The 20,022-nt window shown below is 59.2% G+C and overlaps 1 protein-coding gene across 15 annotated transcripts in view; it reads left to right on the forward strand.

Moving 5' to 3' along the window:
• The first annotated feature begins 1,521 nt into the window (after positions 1-1,521).
• The window catches only part of ADGRB2 (adhesion G protein-coupled receptor B2), a 36,609-nt gene continuing 18,108 nt past the window's right edge, over positions 1,522-20,022 (forward strand). For 6 of the 15 annotated variants that reach the window (XM_067012643.1, XM_067012647.1, XM_059056797.2 and 3 more), the window contains exons 1-2: positions 1,523-1,726; positions 8,276-9,523. In XM_067012643.1, the coding sequence (XP_066868744.1) occupies positions 8,671-9,523 (853 nt within the window). In that variant the 5' untranslated portion in view covers positions 1,523-1,726; positions 8,276-8,670. Of the gene's footprint in view, positions 1,727-1,750; positions 1,938-4,101; positions 4,846-8,275; positions 9,524-20,022 lie in introns of those variants that run through there. The other 9 variants (XM_067012671.1, XM_067012680.1, XM_067012697.1 and 6 more) reach the window with 6 other exon arrangements.

The raw sequence follows: 20,022 nt of genomic DNA on the forward strand, positions 1-20,022 counted from the left end.
GGGGGCTTTTTCTCTGGTACTGCCCCTGGGGAGAGGTGGTCTTATCCTGCTCCATCTCCCGGGAGGCACAACTCAAGGGGCTTCAGTGGAGAGGTGGGGTTGGGATTGGGTGGACTGGGGACTTCCTTGCTCTCTAGGTTTGGCCCCCTCCTGGCCAGAGAACCTTTAAAAAGTAGAGTCTGTGAAACCGTCCCACCCTCATTGCAAAGCTGCCCCCTGCTGGCTACTCCTCTGACCAGAGCCGTGGGATTAACCTACTTGTCTTTGGCGGAAGTGGTGTGTCCCTGGTCTGCCCACCTTCCTGGTGGCAACATGCCCAGGCCACAAACCACCGGGCCAGGGTCCTGAGCCATGGGCATCTCCCTGAGTACCGCCTTTACCATGTGGGCTCTGGCCCCACCCAACTGTTCCTGGGCACACTGCCGGGATGGGGAGGGGGCGGGTCTGTACGTTTCTGCTGCCTCTACACAAACATATGCAACATGGGGGCGCCCCTGGCACAGGGAAAGGCACTTGAGGGAATAGACGGGCGCTCAGGAAAATATGTAACACTCTGCACACGTGTAGCATACCCGTGCCTAGGGACATGCAACATTGCCGAGTTGACACCAGAGTATGCACCAAACATACCACACTGCAGTGTACATATGTGGTTCCTACATACAAGTGACGCACAGCATTCAGCACACATGTGGCACTTGTAAGCTTGCACATATATAGCATCCCTACCCACAGGAACAAGCAACATGCATTCAGGACCTGAGCACAAGTTAAAGCACTGTGCATGTGTGAGGCAATTGCATGCACAGAGTCAGGCAACATTGCAGTGCACGCCTAGGGCACCTGTATGCATAAGCATATGCAAAGTTCAGCTCACACGGCTGGCACCTGCGTGCACAGGGATATGCAATTTGCAGTGCACATGGGGGAGGGGGGCAAATGTTTCAGCCCTCAGGGCCCCGAGACCCTGGCTGCGCGAGATGCCTTACGCCTGGGATATCGCTGGAGGGGTGTCGCGGATCGCCTCAGCCTGCGGTCCAGGAGGCCGAGGGCGGGGCGGGGTCTTACCCGGCGCTTCTCCCGCGCCGGCGCCTGGGGCTCAGGGCGGGGAGGGGGGAGGGTGCGCTTGGCTCGGCTGGAGCTGTTCCCCCTTTAACAGGAGGCGGCGCGCGTCGCCCCCACCCCCCCGCCCCTTCTCCGGCGGCTCCTCGCGCCCGGCCCGGCGCGCGCCTCCTCCCGGGCCCGGCCGGCGCAGGCGCCGCGTCCCGCCTCGGCCGTCACTCGGCCCCGCGCGCGCTGCGGGCAGCGGCCGGAGCGGCCGGAGGAACCCGGTTCGGCGGCGGCAGCGGCAGCGGCGCTCGGCGACCGAGGAGGATGCGGCGCCGGCTTGCAGAGCCCGGGGCTGCGGCCACCTCCCGCGAATAGGAGGCGGCGCGCAGCGCGGGCGGTGCTCTGGGCGGGGGAGTGGGGAGCGGGGGGTGGGGGGCGGCGTGGCGAGGAGGCGGCGGCAGGAGCCCTCGCCCGGCCCGGCGCCCGCCCGCCCCGCGCTGCTCCGCGGCGCCTTTTCTGCACCCGCCGCTCCGCGGAGCGGGAGCCTCGGCCCTTCGCGCGGCTGCAGCGAGCTGCCCCGCGCCCCGCCAAGCCCCCGCCTTAGGGATGGCAAACTTGCGCCCCGTGGCCGCCTCCGCCAGCGCCGGCCCCCGCTCCTGCTGCTGACGGCGTCCAGGTGAGTGCTCGGCCCCAGACCCCGACACGGCCCCGCACCGAGCCCTCCTGTCGCGGTCCCGATTTCCGCACCGGCTCGGACTGGGGGCGCTCCCCCAATCCACCTCTGCTGAATTCTCCCCCGCCCCAACTGAGTTCGTTCAGCATCTATTTACACACTCTCGTCTCTCTGGGAACTAACAAGCCTGGGGCCGAGGTCCCCTTCATATCTGGTGAGTCCCTTTTCTGTCCCCCTCCTCGTTACCCATCTCTGCCAAAACCCCTCGCCCCCGCCGCCAGTCCTCATCCACACCTACCCCCATCGCTGTCTCGAGTCTCTCCCTATCTAAGCCTGGATCCAGGGGTGCGCCCCCCACCCTTGATTAGAGCCCCTCTCTCCAACCTGCAGCTCGCCTGTGTCTCCCCCCTTAATTCCCCCTCCTTGTCTGGAGCCGGACCCTGCTCCTCTCCTCCACTTCATCTCTGCACAGAGTCCTTCCTGTCCCCAGCCATGCCTGCCCATAGTTGCTGCCTTTCCCAGCGCCGGTAACCCAACCATGCTTCCCCTCTTATTTCTGTCCTCCCTCCCCCATATCTACCCGGAGTCCCGCTATCCCTCTCCAGTCTCTGCTGCAAGTCCCCTCCCCCTCAGCCTGGACTTGGGGCCGTGCTCCCCATGTCTGCTCTGAGCCCCCTCCTCTCCAGCCTGGGAACTCGACTGGCCTCGCATCCCTGCCTCCCTTGTCCATTTTTGGTCGGAGTCTGTCCATCCCCCATCCCTCTCCTCCCACCCCCAGGGCATAGAGCTGGGCACCAAACGCACCCTCCCGCAGCCCCGGGGGCTGGCATGATGCGGGGGTGGGGGAGGGCGGGTTGTAGGCCGTGAAGTTGGCGGCCACTCCCGCAGTCAGCTCGGTCCGAGGGAAGTCCTCCGCGCCACGGCCAGTGCAGAGCTGGCGAAGGGTCTGCTGCCCGTGGGGGGAGGGGCTCCCGGGCCAAGAGATGCTGCCCGCCTGCCCGCCTCGCCAGCTGCCGGCCGGGCCCCTGGGCGTCCTCTGGCGCCCCCTGCCCGCAGCCCTGGACCCGCCTTCCCCTTTTCCTCCCGCGGGCAACCCTAGGTTTCCGCAGCCCGAGCAGCAGTGGTGGCTGCGGGGCGCTGGGAAGTCCCTGGGGAGAGGAGGCTGGTGGGCGAGGCCCGGTGCCCTCTCTTGCTAGCTGTGCCAGAACAGCCCTGGTTGTCTGGCCTTATGCTCTGGGGGTGAGGTGTGGGGTGGGGTGGAGGGCTTATCCCAGCAGCAATTCAGGGCACAGACCAGCAGGACTGACCCCTGGATTTGAGGTGCTCTGGTTGGGCTTGTTTGGGCTTGGGCAGGTGTCCCCAGGAAGCCTCTGTCTGTCTACCCCATGGCAGTACCCACTAGGTGGGGGTGGGCAAACGTGGGCTCTGTCTGGCTTGGGCATGGAGTAGGAAGTGGGGGAGTCCACTTGGCCCTGGGACAGAGCAGGGACCTGGGGAGCATCCCCTGAGCTGCCACAGGGGTGAGGGTCAGTATGGACTCTGCAGGGCATGCCCTGGTTTGCAGGGGATGGGGGGCATGAGGGAGGGTCTTCTCTGGACCAAGATTGACAGAGAGATTTCCCCCCTCTGCTTCCCTTCTCTGCCTTCTCTTCTCCTTCTCCTCCCCTTTTCTCTCTCCCTCCCCCATCACTCTTCAGAAGGAAAGAGGTCCAGCCTGGGGTGGGTGTGTGCGGTAGGCATTTCTGTAACCCAGAGTGAGGTCCCAGCTAGTCTCTGCCCTCTTCCCTCCCTCCCAACCCCCAGGTAATGGAGCTGAGTAGTTAGGAACTCAGCTTTTTGTTGGATGACCTGGGTTCAAAAGCTGTGTGACCTGGGCAAGCTATATAACCTTTTTGAGCCTCAATTGGCCCTCAATAAAATGGGTCAGTGATAACTGCCTCATATAGTTGCTGGGAGAAATCATACTAGGTTGTTTGTATAGAGTGTCTGGCACCCAGTAATGCTCAACAATGATAGGTGTGTTGGGCTGTTTCTCTTCAAGGCCAAGGTCAGGCCCCTCCACTCCACTCCTAATCCCAGAGTAGAAATGCAGAACAAATTCTAGTGACATCGCTCCAACCTCCAAGATAATAAAGCCAGAAAATAGCTTCAGGTCCAGAATGGGTCCAGGGAGCCTGTGGCTGTTATTGTCTCCCCCCTCCCTCACCCATCCTTCAACACCCCACTAGATTCCTCTGGGATCAGAAGGGCATCAGTGAAAGGCCAAGGCCTCTGAGGTAATGGTTCAAGTGTAGAAGCTGGGGAAGTGGAGGAACCAAGTCAGGGTCCTCAAAGGTAGGCTGCTTCTTGGGGGGGGGGGGCCGGCCCACGTGGGAAATCAGTCACAGAGGAGCACATGGTGCACAGAAGAGCCTCTACCTACCCCCAGGAGGAGAGATGCCAGCAGGAACTTTCCAGGGCAGTTAGCGCTCCGGGTCAGAGTTAGGCGGCGACCTGGCCAGAGGGCCCCAAGAGTTTGAAGAAACCTGGCTTTGGCGGGCAAGGGGGAGAGAGGAGCCTCGAATCCGAGACGTTCTGCTGGCCTGGAAGCCCTCTGGGCAGTGTGGCTGGGCCTGGGTCTCACCGGGGAGTGGTAGTCTCCCAGACTCCCGCCTGCCGGGGCAGCCCTGACATTGGGGAACAAAAGCTTTCGGTTCCTGTAGCAACGGAGGCTCCAGCTGCTGCAAAGTTCCGGGGAGGCGGGCGGAGGGCGGCTGAGTCACCGACCCCTCCCCCGCCGCCCGCGCGCAAGGCACCGCCCCCCCTCCCCTACGGGGCTGGGGGCCCGCATCCTAGTGGTGTGTCGGAGGCCCCTGCCCCCCTCGCCAGACGGAGAGACACTCTGCCAGCCGGAGAGGGAGGGGCTGCACTGGGGAGGTTCGCCCCCTCCCCTCGGTCCGGCCCACCAGCTCCCAAGGCTGGATGGAGGGTGTGTGCCTTCCTTGATGCCAGAGCTCCGGGAGAGGGGTGCTTGAGGACCCCGCCCCCGGCCGATGCACGGGCAGGGGACCTCGAGGCCCGGGGGTCCCCGCCCGCGTGTCGGTCTGGGCTCCGCCGCGCAGGGAGCGCCCGGGAGGCGGAGGGTGAGTGACGGGCAGGAGAATTGGGGCTGCCAGGTGGATAAACGCGACGGATGTGCACACTGACGCGCCCCCTCCCCCACCCACCGACCCTCCCCCGCCCGCGGCTGGGGCTCCCGGCTCCCGTCGCCGGGCGCCCCTGCTCTCAGCTAGCGCGAGATTGGGGGTCGATCCCAGGGATCCCGGAGACCCAGCCCTTGCCCTGAGGTGCCCCTCCCCGCCGCACTACGCCCTATGCCTCCTCCCACCCCAGTCTTGTTTTGGCCCTTCCAGCTGCTGGAAAGCCCCGGAATCCCTCACTGGTGCAGAGGGGAAGCCCAGGCCTGTGGGATCTGGGAGGAAGAGGGCATGAATGTGTTTGGAGAGAGGGTGGGATTCTCAGGTTTGAGGGGGGCAAGGGGGCATGCGGTGAAGGGGGTCTGTGGCTGGAGGAGGGGGATCCTGAGACTGAGATTGAGCTCCTCAACCATCTCCACCCAGAGAGGTCCTGAGGGAGGTGGCCTACTAAATATCCTCTCCATCAGCCTCCTGACCCAGGAAGTTCTTCCTTGGAGGTGACCTCCATACCCCTCCTGTCTAGCTTTGTGCGTGGAAGGGTCTGTGGTCTTCCTGGGCTTACAGGTGGCAAAGCTACTCTGAGGTTTAACCCAAAGAGCCTTCAGAGGTACCGACCTCAACTTCAGCGGGAAAGAGGAGAGACTGTGAGGTTCTGAGAAGGGGGGGGGGAGGGGAAAGGATGGTGTGAGCGCTCTCCCGGTGGCAGGCTCTGTGCTGGGAACTCACCAGGAGGCTGAATGAGAAGGTGTATGCAGTCCTGAGGGCAGGGATCATGTCGCCACTCCACAGAGGGGGAAACTCAGGCTCAGGGAGGCTAATCATGGCTCATAAGCACCTGAGCTGCCTGTGAGGCCAGGATCCTTCTAGGTCCCTTCCCAGGGGAGGTGGTCTCTGACCCAGCTTGGAATCGGGCTCCTTGCCTTATTTATTTATTTATTTTTTGCGGTACTCGGGCCTGTCACTGCTGTGGCCTCTCCCGTTGAGGAGCACAGGCTCCGGACGCGCAGGCTCAGCGGCCATGGCTCACGGGCCCCGCCACTCCATGGCATGTGGGATCTTCCCAGACTGGGGCACGAACCCGTGTCCCCTGAATTGGCAGGCGGACTCCCAACCACTGCGCCACCAGGGAAGCCCCTCCTTGCCTTACTTTGTGGATGGAGAGTGATATAAAAAGGGGCCCCTAGAAGGTCTTACATCACAGCAGGAACAGTGAGGGCGGGGCTTCGGCAGGGTTTAGAGGTGGCTTAGTTGCGGAGAAGCCAGGCTGTGGCTCTGAAGGATATGGACCTAGTGCTTCTTGATGGGTTGGAGCTATGGACTAGGGAGCAGGGGAGTCTCAGGAGATGGGGCTGGGGGCCTGAGCCCTCAGTTTCAGGAACACCAAGGAAGGAGCAGCAGATCAGATCCTGCTTGATACTTAGCTGTTATATGCTGAGCTTCAAAAACCCAAATACCTGTGTGTTCACACTAGAGAGTATGTTTGCATCTCTGCACGTGTGTATGAGTGTCTGGCTCTTGACGGCCTTGTACATGTGAGTGTGTGTACCTTGTGTGCATTGAGTTCACTCATCTGTGGTTTACTCCGATCTCTGTGCATGTCTGTGTGCATGTGTATCTCTTCACAGGCAGAATGCCTGGCTACACACGTGTGTGTGCATCCATGCTTTTGTGGGCATGTCTGCAGGGCACAGGGGTCTTGGTGTGTTTGTGTGTGGAGATTCCCTGCCCTGCTCTAAGTGGGGGAGACAAGGCCAGTTATAATGAGGCCCCACCTCCCCTCCACTGAGCTACAGCCACGGCCTAAATTTTGCAGCCTGCTTAGAAATAATTGGGGGCAGCACGGGGGATTGGATGTCACTCATCATCAGCCGCTGGCTTCGCTGGTGCCGCAGCAGGCTGGGCAGGCTGAACGGTTTGGCACAGTCATGATGTGGGGTGGGAAGGCCAGGGGTCTGGTCCCTTTTCCAGCTCTGTGCGGGGCAGAGGAGACACAGCCTATACTGGCTTCTCCTGAAAAACTCCAGGCAGGTCTTTGGAGGAGGGTGGTGTGGCTCCTTCCTTGTAAATGTGCCTGCCTCCCCACCCCGCTGTGGCCCAGGAGGGGAAAATGTGTGTTTGCGCTTGGGGCTTGGGCCTGGCTCAGAGTGGCGCAGCACGTGGGATCTGGGGCAGCGAGGAGTTCCCTGGATGCTGCACAGGAACTGGAATTCTAGGATTCTCATTCCTTTCCCACCCCTCAGACCCCACCTGCCGCCTCTGACCACTCTTTCGACTCCTGAACAGCCATGGGAAAACCTGTCCCTGGGGAGCAGCTGTGTCCTGGCACAATCTAGCCACACCCTGTGAATTATCCTATGTTTGTGCTTCAGTTCCCAGAGCTAATAGCTCGGGACTGAAGCGTGAGGAGCAGAGAAGGGGACAGAGCAGGAAGCTATGGGTTGGATGCGGGAGAGACCGGGCTGGGGCCTCAGGTCCTGGACTCCAGTCCCAGCCTGGCTTCTCTCAGATGATCTTGAGAAGATTGCCTCCCTTCTCAGAGCTTCATCTTTTCTCCTCTAATGCGGAACAACCAGGCTCTGGGGGCCCATCCAGTGCTGTGAGCTATGCTTTGGGCACGGAGGAGGGAGGCAGCGTGGACCCCGCCTGGCGGCAGGGCTGGAAGCAGGGCTGAGCCTGAGCACTACCCTCTGCTACCTGCACAGCTGGGGCGGAGGCTGTGGGCAGTGGCTCTGCCCTGGCCTGCTAGGTGCGAGGCACCTGCGGCGCCCTCCCGCCCCCATCCCTTGTCCACTCTGGCGTGACTGCTTTGTGTGTCTGTCAACTTGGGTCCTAGTTGCCCTTCCACACCTGGAGTACATGCACAGCTGCTGGGAGCTCAGCTTAGTGCTTTGGGGGCTGTTCGAAATCAACGGACTCTGGTCTCCACTCTTAGGAGCTTGAAGACTCATGAGATGAGTGAGCTAGCCCTGGCGACATAGCCAGGGCTAGTGGTCACGACTGGGTGACGCAAACTTTCAGGAAAGGGCTGTGGGAGCTAAGAGGAGGGAAATGGCTTGGTGGCCTCCCCGGGGGGTAGCAGGCCCTGCGCCAGGCCTTGATGGATAACACCATGGTGGGAGGGGAAGAGGGGTTAGAGGGGAACAACTGCACCCATTTTGCAGATGCCTCTCCCCCTTGTTTCCAGCAGGAAATCCACAGCAGCGATAGTCATGACGTTCACACTTGCGATGCCCTCCCATGGGCATGGCTCAGGCTGTGCTCAGTCCCCAGCACACCAGCGGTAACTCCTCCCCTTTCTCTCCTACTCAGTAAAGCAAGTGAGTGAGAATGACATTGTTCTGGTAATAACCTTGAATTGCTCTGATTTATAAAAAAGCAAATCGTTGTCAAACATCGCTCCTTCGACAATTACCTCTGGATTACGTGTGACACGCCTCACAGCTGATCACGACACATTGCGACTGAGAGCAGCAGTTCTGGAGGATACAAGCTGCGTGGTGGGGCTGGGGCTGCATCTGAACGTCAGGCCGAGATACTGGCGGTTGATGGGACCGATGGAGGAAGCACAAAATAATAGTCACAACTAATGTTTCTTAAGTGTTTACGAGATTCCAGACGCTCCCCTGAGGGCCTTCATTTCTCAAGTAAGGGGCTCAGAGAGGTCAAGTCCCTTGTCTAAGATCACACAAGTGGACCTGGGTGACTTACAAGAACATAAGTCTTCAGCACGAGGCCCACGACCTGCAGCTAGCCACAGGAGATTCAGAGCCCATGCTGGCTGCACCCGGGGCCACTGACCACTGTCTCTCTCCACAGGGCAAGGGACATAGGATGACCCCAGCCTGTCCCCTCTTACTATCTGTGATTCTGTCCCTGCGCCTGGCCGCCGCCTTCGACCCCGCCCCCAGCGCCTGCTCTGCCCTGGCCTCCGGCGTGCTCTACGGGGCCTTCTCACTGCAGGACCTCTTTCCTACCATCGCCTCGGGCTGCTCCTGGACCCTGGAGAACCCGGACCCGACCAAGTACTCCCTCTACCTGCGCTTCAACCGCCAGGAGCAGGTGTGCGCCCACTTTGCCCCCCGCCTGCTGCCCCTGGACCACTACCTGGTCAACTTTACCTGCCTGCGACCCAGCCCCGACGAGGCGGAGGCCCAGGCGGAGTTGAGGCGGCCAGAGGAGGAGGAGGAGGAGGCCGCGGGGTTGGAGCTGTGCAGCGGTTCGGGCCCCTTCACCTTCCTGCACTTTGACAAGAACTTCGTGCAACTCTGCCTGTCGGCCGAGCCCTCAGAGGCCCCGCGCCTGCTGGCGCCCGCAGCCCTGGCCTTCCGCTTCGTCGAGGTCTTGCTCATCAACAACAATAACTCCAGCCAGTTCACCTGCGGCGTCCTGTGTCGCTGGAGCGAGGAGTGCGGCCGTGCGGCTGGCAGGGCTTGTGGCTTCGCCCAGCCGGGCTGCAGCTGCCCTGGTGAGACAGGGGCCAGCCCCGCTACCACCACGCCTCCGGGTCCTCCTGCTGCCCACACCCTGTCCAATGCTCTGGTGCCTGGGGGCCCAGCCCCACCTGCCGAGGCCGATTTGCATTCGGGGAGCAGCAATGACCTGTTCACCACAGAGATGAGATACGGTGAGTCTGAGCAGGGCCCAGGTGAGGTGGGTGTGTCTGGAGGGCTGATGGTGCCCATCTTGGCGGATACTGGGGCATTCATGCGGTTGTTCACCAATGTCTCCACTGGGTCCAGCCTTGTCCCAGTGTTGGGGTCACCAAAGTGGATTGGGGTCAGACCTCCCTCTTGAAGAGTTTGCAGTCTGTGTGGATGAATGGGGGCATAGACCCCCATAGACAATGCAGTGTGATAAACCCAGGGAGGAGACCCCCTAACTGGGCAGTCAGGGAAGGCTTCCTGAAGGAAGTGATACAGGAACAGAGATCAGAAGGACAAGTGGAAGCAAGCCAAGCCAAAGGAGTGGTGAGGGCATTCCAGGCGGAGGGAGCTGTGTATATAAAGGCCCAAAGCTGGGAATGACGGCGGCAGGCGCTGGCACTGCAAGTTGACAAGTTTGCCTGGAGGCTGGAGTAGGCAGGGCGCAGGGACGTCTTCCTGCCCACATGGGTCAGTGGTTTTTGGCTGTGGCCCCAGGGTCAGGGCAGAGGAAGGCACAGAAGAATGTACCTGGGTGAAGAGGCCCGAGCTTCGAGGCTGCCTTGGAGGGCTGGCCTGGCTCAGCTCCCGGCGTCCCCTGTCTCCCCGGCTCTGGGCCCACGTCTTAATGGGACCAAGGCCACCAGCTGCCAGAGCTTCCTGCTGACTGTGCAAAAGCTCTTCAAGCCCTTGAGTCCTGCCTGCTCCTGCCCCCACCCAGCACCCTCAGCCACGGCCACCTTCTGCAGACCCTCCTTCCTGCAGCTTCAAGGCCCCAAGATCCTTGGCTGGGTCCTAAGTGTCTGCTGAACAGGGCTGGGCCAGGGACTGGCCAGGGGGCCCAGGACGTCGGGGTGGGAGGGAGGCAGATTTGGGATCTGGTTTCCAGCTCTGGTACTAACAGGGAGTTCCCGCCTCTCTCAGGGCCTCAGTTTCCTCATTTGGGATAACAGGTGCGCACCTACCATTGTGAGGTTGTCACGCAGGGATGGGTCAGAGGGGCATCTGGATCTGGCTGAGAGCTTTTACAAGGACACAGGGGCTCTCGTGTGAAGGCTGCTAGGAGTATTGGAGGGGTAGGATCTGTTCCCATGCCTGCTTTGGAGACAGAACCCGAAAGTTGGGAACTGTCTTTGTTACGTTGAGTAGATCCTTTTTTTTGGCATCAGTTTTTTTGTCTGTAAAATGGGGAGATAGCCCTGGTTTAATTAGAGGAGGTGTTTATCATGATAGTAGCCTCTCCCAAGGCTTTGGGGAAGAGGCTTCTCAGCCTCCCTCATGAGACATCTGGCATCACACCCATCCATGGCAAGTGCCAGTGGCCTTTTTCTGGCCTCTCCCCTAGGCCAGCTTGGCCTCTCACAGCAGTCGATGAAGCCATCCGAGTGACAGCCAGGCCCTGGGCAGGCTATGGGCCCTGGAGGCTGGCCTGGGATTTAGTGCCTGCAGGAAGAAATTGAATTTTGCTTCTTTGTCGAACATCGGCGGAGAGCGCCAGGCGTATATCAGGAGGTTTATGGCTGTTCCTGCCTGGCCGCCACTGCCTGTCACTCTGTGGGGGCCTCCCCCATTGTGCTCGGCAGAGGGCGGGTTCTTTTGTCTGGCTTTCTCTGCGGTCCATCAGCCCAGTGGTCCACAGTGGATGGAGTGAGGCTCTGCCCTCCTGGGCGGGCACCATCCGGGCAGGCTGCCATGTGGAGCACAGAGCCAGGAGCAGCCAGCTGGGCTTGGCTGAAGTCGGAAGCGGGAGTTGGTTGGTAGCCGGGGTGTCTTCAGGGGTCAGAGGGGGCCTCGTGATGGGAAGGGCACCATTGTTCCCACCATCATCAGAGCCTCTGCAGAGGCCTCTGGGACTGAGGATGGGTGAAGATTGGATCCTGGTTGTCCCTGGGCATGAAGCTTGGTATCTTCTCTGAGCAGGGAGCCCTGGGTTCCCAGCTCATGCCCCTTGTCCTGCTTGGCATATTGCCAGGCTGCTGCATGGGATGGCCTGCAGGGAGGGCTCTTGTAGGGAGTTGTGGGGGGCAGGGGTGGTGGTGATGTGGCATCAGCCATTGGCTCACAGGGCACACTGGTGCCCAGAGTTGGGCTGGCACAGCCCCTTCCTCTCCCTTGGCAGGCAAGAGATTCTTCCTCTTTGCCACCTCTTCCCTTCTGCCCGCCCTCTCTGGGGCAAGAGATGCTGGGCACACGACTCAGTTTGTTCCATGCGGCGGGGGGCATCTGAGGGCCAGTGGCATCGTCAGGGCCTGGAGCACTCTGTGCCTGGTAGCAGCACCACCTTGGCCAAGCCCTTGGCGTCACCTCCATGCTTCCCTTCACCTCCTCCCCACCGGGCCAGCTGGACACGTACCAGCTGCAGGAGAACTGGCTGGCACATGGAGCTGCCAGCTTGAGGACAAGACTGGTGGGATGGTGATAAACAGGTGAGATCCTCATCCCAGCCCCTCTGCCAGGCACTGGGGCAGGGGAGCAGCGCTCAGCTTCTCTGGGGTGTCCCAGGTAGGATCAACGCAAGGCCAAGCGGGGTGGAGCTGGGTTGGTACTGGAAGAGCGATGAGGCCAGGATTAGAGTGCCTGGGCCCGCCTCAGAGCTGAGTGCGTTTGACAAGAGGGTACAGACGCCTGTTAATTTCACGCAAACTGCCTTTGATAAATCTCTTGTTATTTTTGGTGAGTTAAGCCATAAATTTGTGCCATCTTGCTGCCGCAATCTGTTAAGTGGGGGGAGAGGAAGAAAGGGAAGGAAGGCAGGAAGGAGCTCCATGGAGGACAGGCACTGAGGCTGGCCAAGGCTGGGGCCGGAAGGCAGGTGGTAGAATTGGTACCAGCTCCAGAGCCCAGCTACAGGGAGCCAGTCGCCAACCTGCAGTTCCTTGCCTGCTGGCCCTCCAATCCTGAGATGTGGCTGTGAGGGGTGACATCTGGGAGAAAGTGTCCTTCACTCTTGCAGCCCCCTCCCTCCTCTGCCACACTCCCTGCATCCCCCCAGGGGCACTGTCCCACCCTTGGCTGGTGGCTACTAGCCCACCATCCCCATCATCCAGGCTCCATTCCAGGGGCATGGGCACCAGGTGAGCCTGCAGTCCACTGAGTGTCAGGCCTGGGAGGCAAGAATGGGTTCAGATTCCCCCCTCTGCCACTGCTGCTGTGTGACTTGGACAAGGCGCTACCCCCTTGGGGTCTCAGGACCCCCCGTTCTCTGTGTGTCACTTCCCTGATTCAGCCCCCAGGGACTCCCCATCGTGGCCCAGACTCCTCAGCCTGGCATTCCAGTCCCACACCTGACCCAGCTGCCACCTGCTTTCCCTCTGGTTCTCTCCCACCCTTTCAACTGGGGCTCCTACGGGCCCCGGAACCCGCTGCTTTCTGGCTTCCCTGCCTTTGCTTGGGCTGTTTCCCTCACCTGGAATGCCCTTTGCCCTGGGTTACCCTCCGCCCCATCCTTCCAAGCACAACTCAAGCCCTGTCTCCTCTAGGAAGCTGCCTCTCACCTGCCTAACCCAGTCCTCGATTGGCTTTCTCCTTGACCCTCAGGCTCTGCCATCTTCCTTTGGCCAGCATGGTCTGGTGGCAGGAAGAGAGGCCCTACCTTACCTGACTGTTTGGGGTGCAGACATTGGGGAGGCAGGGCCTCTCTCAGAGTGGGGTGGGGGGAGAACCTAGCACATGTGGTACGATTCCTGGAGGATCCTTCCAGCCCAGATCTCTGCTGCCAGAAATCTGTGTGCTCCATCATGGGATGGTGAGTGGGGCACAGACCCCCCTCCCCCGCAACCCCCAGACATCTCAGATGGGACTGAATCCCAGCCCATCCATCACACATGTCTTCATTTCTTTATCAGAATGGAGTTTATGCCAGGCCTTGGAGCGGCTCTGAGTGAATGAGATCCGAGGTGAAGCAGACACACCTTCTGCCCTCTGGTGGGGGACAGTGACCACTAGTGTACAGTGGTGGTCAAGGCCACAGGCTGAAGTCACCCAGCCCCAGGTTCAATCCCTGACACCACCACTGACTAGCCGTGTGACAACGGGCATGTTTCCTCATCCCTATATCATCACCTATAAAATGAGGATAGTGGAATTATTCTAAAGAGTAACGGTGAGGATTAAGCAAGAGAATGTGGGTTATTGCTTAGCACAGTGCCTGGCACATGGTAAATCCCCGCTAAATAGTTGTGTGTTGTCATAACTTAGTGTAATAGGTATGAATGTATGTGCTGGATGTCAGGGAGGAGGAAGAGTGAGGGATTAAACCACAAAGGGGTGGGAAGGTGGTCTAAAGAAGGTGATTCTGAGATGGGTTTTGAGGAGTGAATAGGAATTCACTAGCCTGTGAATTTTTTTCTTTAAATCGAATCGCTTTTGAAATTTAATACATTAAAAAGAAATTTCATATCATCAATGGAAAAAGAGTATCACTTATCTGAAATGGAAGATAACCAAAGAAACAACAAATTCTAGCTAGACGCTCATCCCTCCTCTCAATTTGTTAGAGAAATTAGCACGTCCTGGGGATGTGTCAAAGTCTCGGACTGCACGGAGACCTTCTTTCTCATGCACTTGGAAGGATTAAGAGTGAGGTGGCCATATAATTTATCATCTGAGCCGGGACATTTTCGAGGTTATAAATGGGGCGAGGGAGTACTATTAATTCCATCAGGGTGATAGGCCTAAACCAGACTATCCCAGGCAGATTGGCAAATAGTCACTCTACTAAAATGAGACCTGGAAAGGGGATCACTTCCTCAGTCCATGACGCAGTGTTATTTTATGGCACATTTGTGAGCCTCCCCAAGTCATTTCCCGGTGCAAGGGGAAGGGCTTTCAAGGTAAAGGAAGCAGCCCATGCCAGGGCGTGGCGTGTGAACATGCTGGGGACAGGGGGCTGTAGTAGGCCAGCCTTTTACCAGACGGTAGCCCCAGTGGTGGGAGATGGGGCCAAGGCTCTGACTGCTGCACCCAGACACTGGGACCTCACCCTGTTGGCCGAGGGCTTTAAGGCAGCAAGAAGTTGGGCGGCGTGGGGGAAGAAGGATGAGTCGGACGCGGTCCCTGCTCTCGAGGAGCTCCTGGCTACGTGGGGGAGGTGGCAGAGGCCCAGCTAGCTCTGTTGGGAGGCTGGGCAGATAGGCCAGCAGCCTGGGGAGGAAGCCATTGGAAGGGGACTGGCATTCTGGCTGGGTGTACCCAGTTGCATGGGACTGCACAGGTAGAGTCTAGAATTTACAAGAGCCACCTTCCTCTGCCCTGACCCCCCTGGGGTCCTGATGTTCTGCTGGGGCTGGGGAGCCGTGGAGGGACATGACAGAACGGTGTTTCAGGGGGATCAGTTGGTGCCTACCTGGGGCTCTAGGGCCAGCCTCAGGGAGGATGCAGAGACCCTGGGGAGGGAGGACTGCTTTGTAAATTGCACTGCTCTCTCCCCATGGAAGTGGTGATTATCATGGTTGTTTTTAACACATTCATGACAAAGGAGGCCGAGGGGGCTGGACTGTGTGGAGTTTGGGGGGCAGGGTCTGCGGAGCATGGGGTAGCAGGTGTGTGCAGTCCTGCTCAGATGGCAAAGTGCCTGTGCCCACCCTGCCTGCCAGTGTCAGGGGTGAGACCAGAGTGGTCCTGTGTGGTTGGGGTGGAGGAACCCTTAGGGATATTCGGTGTTTGCTGAATGCCTGTCTTGTGTCTGGCAGCTCAGAGCTGGGCCGTCTGTGCAAGAGGTCAAGGGAGATTGAAACCCTCCCTCAGGGGTTAGGAGAGGGATTAGCACAGGATACTCAACAGCTATAGCAGAAGAAGGGACCTGCACACCCAGACCTCTGTGTAGTCACCCTAGGGAGGCTTCCTGGACGAGGTGGCATTTGAAATCTAGAAGATTTTGACAGATTGAGGTAGAGGAAGGGCATTCCAAGAGGAGGGAACACCATTAACAGGTGAGTGGAAGGAGGAAAGCATTTGCATGTTCAAGGGATAACAAGAAGGGAGTGGCAGCTCCTTTCATTGAGAGTTTATTATGCTCCAGGTGATCCGTATCTCTCATCATTTAATTCTCATGATGAATTAGGGAGTGTCACCTCTATTCTCAGTTGGAAAATTTTAAGCTCAGAGAGGTGAGGCGACTTGCCCAACGGCACACAGCAAGACTATGCAGACTTGGGAATCAAACCTGCATTCGTCTGGCTCCCAAATCTATGTCCTTCCCACTGACCCACGTGGCCTCACAGTTTGGCTGCCTGGTGGGGAGGGGAAAACAGGACCAGACAGGTCAGCAGGGACCAGAGCATGCCAGGCTCAGAGGTTTACTGTGGTGGTAGCAGTGGGGAGCCATTGAAGGTTTCTCAGCAGGCGAGTGTGTGTGGTTGGGCTTCCAGAGGACCACTTCGGAGCCTACAAGGGAGAATCAGTCTCGCCTGGCAGAGGCGGGGCCTAGATGCTCAAAGGAACAATTAGGAAGAGGTGTGAAAACAAGAGAATGGAGGCAAGTACTTGGGGTCTGTGGGGAGGCGAGGGAGTAACTCGGGGTCCCATGGGAATCAGGGAAGCCGTCTCTGAGGAGGTCCAAGTTGAGTTGCATTTTGTCAGAGCCAGCGCAGTTCAGCGTAAAGTGCCCTCTGGAATCAGGCAGCCGGAGTTCGAATTCCACACCAGCCTCTCTCCAGGATGAGACCTTGGAGCCTCATTAGTACCTCATTAGTAAAATGGGAGAACCTGCCCTAATGAGGATTAAATGAGGTAATGTAGAGCATGCAGTGACTGGCACGTAGGAGGTGTGTAGTAAATTATCTCCTACAGGGTTATTCAAAACAAAACAGAACAGTTTAGAGTTCATCCAGGGTTGAGCTGGGAAGTGGGTCCCAGGCAGCAAGCAGCCAGGTGGGAAAGCTGACAGGTGGTAGGGCTGGGAGCATCAGGGTCCCTGGTCCAGTCAGCTCACGGCACCCACTGAGTGGGACGCTCAGGAGGTCTTGGGGTGCTCACACCCCTTCCTGGACCCTTCCTTGTCCTCTTGGCCCATCTTCCTCTCACACCTGCCCTGTTCTGCGCCCGGAGCTGGCAGGGGCCTGCACGCGGTGTATGCTGAATAAACGTTTGTTTCAGTGGCTGACACCTCTGGTCTTAGCTATCTTCTTCCCCCAAAGGGAGAACTGGCTTTCCTCAGAGGGGCGTAGGGTGTGGGTGGGGAGGCGAGGGCAGTCAGTGCAGGCCCCGGCTGTGTGGCCTTGGGCTTGTCCCTCCCCCTCTCTGGCCCAGCCCAGGAGGCTAGGAGAGGGGCTCAAGAGCTGGACCTGGGACATGTTCTGATTTTCAAATGGGGTGGATTCTAGAAACCACCGACACCACCTCTGGTTATATGGGGGGGCTGGCCAGCAAACGGGTGGTGAGTGGTCAGTAGAGGATGGGGGCACCACAGGAAGCAGTGTGAGTCCACGACAAGCAAGTCAGGCTGGTCTCTCACGTGGCCGCATTTGATGGGCTTACTGGATGCCAGGCCAGGGATGGGAGGGGTTGCCACCCACAACAGTAATGGCCAAGACGCCTAAAAGGAGCTGGACGAGAGGACTCTTGACTGGATTTGCAACAGGTCAAATGGCATCTCCAGAGCGTTTATTAATAAATGGATGTCAAGCTTGGGGTGGTCTAGGTGGCGGGCTGCAGGTCAGAGCTGATACTCAAGATGACAAACGACCATTTCCAATGACCCCCATGGGGTGGGGGAAGCTAGGAGCAACATGTTCATTGGTGTTTATTGCTGTTTCTCTGGGCCGGAGTCTGTGCTGGTGTTCATGTGGTCAGGGAGATGGCTCACACAGCCTTTTTTCAAAGGGCTCTCGGATGGCGGGTAATTCAGACAGTCAGCAGATGGAATCATCTGTGATGAGTGGGCACATAGAAGAGGGGGCAGCCAGCTCTGCAGGGGAGTGAGGGCTAAGGAAGACTTCTCCTGGAAGAGGTCATTTGAGGTGGGTTTTGAAGGTCAAGTAGGAGTTTTCCAGGTGAAGGTGGGGAACAAGTGGGTTTGAGAGGTTTGAGAGGAGGTGATGATCCTATTTTGGACACGCTGAGTTTGAGCCCCACCGCCCCCCATCAGGGGACCTGTTCAGGAGGCAGGAAGCTATACAGGAGTGAAGCACAGGTTCGGTGGGTGGCGCAACGACTTCGGAGCAGCCATTCAGAGGGGGTTAATGAAGCTTGTGGGGGGCGGTGTTGTCGCGTGAAAACAGGACAAAGCGTGGATGCCAGACGTGGGAAGCAGCAGGAAAAGAGACCGGTCAAGGAGGCAGGGCAGAGGTAGCAGGAAGCCAGGCGAGTCAGGGAGAGGAGTGTTTCAGGGCTGGAGAGTCAGCAGGGCGAAATGCTGCCAAGGGGTCAGGCGGGACGAGGCCTGCAAAGCGTCCATAGGATTTAGCAACAAGGAGGGCACCGATGACTCTGTCAAGAACGGTTTCAGCAGAAGATGTGGTCAGAAGCCAGACTGCAGTGGATTTACCAGGCAAGGTGACATCTGAGCCAGGACATGAGTGGCAGGTGAGAAACTGGAGTGCCAGCTGTGGACCCCTCGTTGATGGTGGAGAGGAGCCGAGGGCAGTAGCCAGAGAAGGCAGGAGGGTCAGAGGAGGGCCCCTCTGAAAACGGAAAGGGCCTAGATCCGTTCCTAGGCTGCCGCGAGGAGAATGCTGACGAAATGCTGATGAGAGGGGATGATGGGTGGAGCCCTCCGGAGAAGGTAGGCAGGAGGAATCGAAGGCAGCACTGGGATGAGGGGCTGGTCCTTGTGAAGAGAAGGGCTTCAGGGAAGTTGGGAGTTGGAGGGGTGAGGCAAGAAATCGGGGTGGGGGACCTCCCGTGTCATAGCTTGTGCTTTCTCTGTAAAGGAGCTTGTTGCAGAGAGGGAGTGGGCGGAGATGGGCTTGAGGAGAGAGGTCAAGGTCTGGCACCGCCCGCCGAGGTGGGGGACAGGGAAGGCAGGGAGCCCTGCTCGGCCATCGGCCATCGGACGTGCATCCCTGAATCTGTCGTGGTGGCAGTTGGCACGGCTGTAGATTTCTTTAGCAGCCTGGGGGTGGGCGTGGAGAAGGCGGTTTGTCACAGTCTCCAGGGCTGGGGACTGGCTGAGCGGGTGTGGTGGAAAGGCTGGGTGAGGGGATTCAGGAGCTGCCAGGCATCGTTCCAGCACCTTCTCTGTGGTCTTGAGAGAGGCAGGGCCCAAAGTGAGGCCAGGAGCGATGGCAGATGCTGTTCAGAGGGAGGAGGCCCAGGGGACCGAGGGGTGGTGGCACGTGAGGGTGCTGAAGGGGTGGAGGTGTTGAGGGAAGGGAAGATGGTGACAATAAACCAGATAGTTGCTGCCTTCTGAGTATCCCCCATGTCCAAGCAGGGTGCTGAGGGCTTCTTGATCTCCTGTCAGGAAGTCCTGAGGTCAGCCCTCAGGGTAGGGGGTATTCTGAGTATTGTTCTACAGAGGTCAGAAAACAGGGTCAGAGAGGCAAAGACACTTGCCCACGGTCACACAGCTGGTCAGTGCCCACGCCCGTGTTGGGACCAGGGTTGCCCGACTCTGAAGGTGTCCCGTGGGGTGGGGAGACGCAGGTTTCAGAGATGGTGGAGCAGTTTCGGGGATGATGAAAATCAGGTCCTGGGACTGGTGGCTGAAGTGGAGGGAAGGGCCTGGGAGTGGATGAGACCAGAGGCCGGGCTGAGTGGCAGCTCAGGGCCCTCTGGACAGCAGGTTTGCTCAGAGCGGCCACTCTTCATGCCTGGTGAGGAAGAGCTTTCTCTCAGACGCAGAGCCTGGACTGGGCGGCAGGGGGCAGGAAGAGTACAGTCTTCTTGGGTTCCTTCTAACACAGAGTGCCTGTTCCGTGCTGACCTGTTGTTCAGAAATAGGAGACGGCCTGGCAGTGGGGGAGAGGAGTACCTTCTAGTCTGGTGACAGCATGGGCTGAGCCCTGTCCCAAAATGCTGTCCCCATCCCACCTGCCCAGCAGCCTCTACGTGGGCTGGGTCTTTCTCTCCTGTACTCATGTCTGCCACCATCCCTGCTACCCAGCCTGTGGGAGAGGGCCTGATGAGCTCATGTCTGAGCAGGAGGGCCCGGCTTTGGAGAATGGGAGCTCCCGGCCTCTCCTCCAGGGCTGGCAGCGCTTCCAAGGCCTAGACCAGACACAGAAATCGGGCAGCCAAGAGCCCGGTGAGGCGGGAGCCGAGGCAGCAGCAGCAGATCCCAGAGCGCCTGCTGCTCGCTGGCCACAGGGCAGTGGGGAGTAGGGTCTGCTGGATGGAGGCACCTGCCTCTGGCCCTTAGGTCTCAGAGGAGTGGCGTTCTGACCTGTGCCTCTAGGTCACAGTCCACTGCTGCTTGGGGAGCAGAATCTGGGCCCCAGGCCCAGCCCCTGGCTTGGCATGAATCGTGTCCCAGAGGCAAGCTTACGGAGTGGTCACAGCTGCTCACCTTGGCTGTTTGTCTGCCTCAGGGTCAGCCCTGTGA

The sequence above is a fragment of the Kogia breviceps genome, chromosome 1 (assembly GCF_026419965.1).
Source record: "Kogia breviceps isolate mKogBre1 chromosome 1, mKogBre1 haplotype 1, whole genome shotgun sequence".
Taxonomy (NCBI): domain Eukaryota; kingdom Metazoa; phylum Chordata; class Mammalia; order Artiodactyla; family Physeteridae; genus Kogia; species Kogia breviceps.